This window comes from Mandrillus leucophaeus, unplaced genomic scaffold, assembly GCF_000951045.1.
Source record: "Mandrillus leucophaeus isolate KB7577 unplaced genomic scaffold, Mleu.le_1.0 Scaffold22, whole genome shotgun sequence".
Taxonomy (NCBI): domain Eukaryota; kingdom Metazoa; phylum Chordata; class Mammalia; order Primates; family Cercopithecidae; genus Mandrillus; species Mandrillus leucophaeus.
Window position 1 is genome coordinate 3645520 of NW_012102254.1, and position 1808 is coordinate 3647327.

General features: G+C 54.8%; 1 protein-coding gene across 1 annotated transcript in view; it reads right to left on the minus strand.

Annotated features, from left to right (window-relative positions):
* Positions 1-196: 196 nt before the first annotated feature.
* NBEAL2 (neurobeachin-like 2) overlaps positions 197-1808 on the minus strand; it is a 28814-nt gene continuing 27202 nt past the window's right edge. The window contains exons 54-57 of the mRNA XM_011981142.1: positions 1701-1772; positions 838-924; positions 584-726; positions 197-516 (exon numbers count right to left, since the gene is read on the minus strand). Coding sequence (XP_011836532.1) covers positions 197-516; positions 584-726; positions 838-924; positions 1701-1772 — 622 coding nt within the window. The remainder of the gene's footprint in view (positions 517-583; positions 727-837; positions 925-1700; positions 1773-1808) is intronic.

Here is a 1808-nt window from a genome sequence, read left to right on the forward strand (position 1 = left end):
CATATCCTGGGGCCTCTTCTGGAGGGGATGGGTGGGTGAGGGGAAGTGAATGGTGGCTGGATCTTCGGTTTTCTTCTCCAGAACAGAGCAGGCTGAGCCCAGCAACCCCAGGAAGCCCATGAAGGGAAAGATACATGAGATGGGGGTACGGGAGCACCAGAGCAGGCTCCGAGGAGCCAGGCTATGGAGGCAGCACTCATGCCACAGAGCAGCCCTCAGCTTGGGGGCCCAGGACCTGGACCACATCTTCCTGGCCCATGGCAACCAGGGCATTCTCTAGCACCTTGTGGGTGGCACCACTGCCTTCTTGGATAGCCCAGTCCCTCAGCAGTGTGTAGGCTCGCACCTGGCCTTGGGCTATGATTTCTACAGCCTCAGCCTGGTAGCCCAGATGGTCTGCCAGTCCCCGCCAGCCCTTGTCAGTTTCAACTGACACCTCTAGCAGCCGCTCCACTTTCTCCTGGTGCTGCCGAGGGAGATCAAGGTAAAGTTGGCACCCAAGCTCAGGATGTGGTCCTGAGGCAGGAGATATGAGGACCACACAAGGGCTGGGTGGTGAGGCAGTTCTGGGAAAGGGGCTCACCCTGGTTGGAGGCACAGGGCTCCAGACTGCTAGGAGAGTCCAGGAAGACACTGCTATCCCCATGCATCTGGTCCTTGTTGAGACCTCCCAGCTCTGCAGTTCGAGCTTTGGCCAGCTGCTGTCTTTGTCTATGTGAGCGCCAGCTGTGGGGAGAAAGGGAGACCTACCGACCTGTCCCCACCTTCAAGACAGGGAATTGGTTGGGAGTCCAGACAGGGAAGGGGGTGCCACAAGGCAGTGCCCAGACCACCTACCACTTGAAGGCCACATAGGCAAGCAGACCGAGGACCACAGTGGCCAGGAGGGTACAGTAGACTGGGATGATGCTGCCTGAGACGAGGCTCCAGGAGGAAAGGGGAAGTATTGGGGTACAGGGCTCCCCCTGCCCCTACCCATACTCCTTCCCTGTCCCTCTTCTGCCTCCTCAGGATCTTACCTGTGGAAGAAAAGACAGATCAGGTCAGGAGCAAGGAACCAAGGCTAGGGTCCCTAGGTAGCCTCACCTAAACTTTGTCGCCGAAAAGGGTTGAAGCCAGTGGTCCCTACTATGTAGAGTCAAAAGCTTATACCACAGCATCCGGAGCTGTCTGGCCTATTTTTCCATTTTCATCTACTTCCCCTTTGCTTACCACTCTGGACACCTTGTCCTTCCTACCCTGTTCTCATAACCTTCCAGACTTCTGCTCTTGCCAATCTCCGTTCTCCATCTGGCATATTGGCAAAAATCTTCTACTCTGGGAAGACTTCCTCGATCTCTTCCTTTTGGGGGTCCATTTGCACTCCTGTCTACCACAGCACTAAATCCATTTTTATCCAATTATCCAGGGCACAGGAAGAAAGACCATGGCACTGTCTACCATGGCACTTGTGTCCTGTCTCTGCCACCAAGTCTGGACTGTGAGGGCACATTGATTCATGTGGTCCCCACAAGCATCTCTGTGCAAAGGAGGCCTTGTAAATTTTTGCAAAATAAAGCTGAACTGGAAAGGAAGTGTTGTTGCTTTCTTCTGCCTGGAAGCGACTTGTCCTCCCGATCTAGTGCAGTCAGGGTACATAGGATCTGAGAGACTCCAGAACCTGTGACTGGACTTGGGTGTGACCTACCCACTTGGGGTACCTCTCAGCCTGCCTGGTGCCCATGATCTGAATCAAGGGATGCTTACCCACATAGGCCAGGCCGTTGCTGTGGCTAGAGTTGTGAAGCATGGCTGTTAGTGGGTAATGC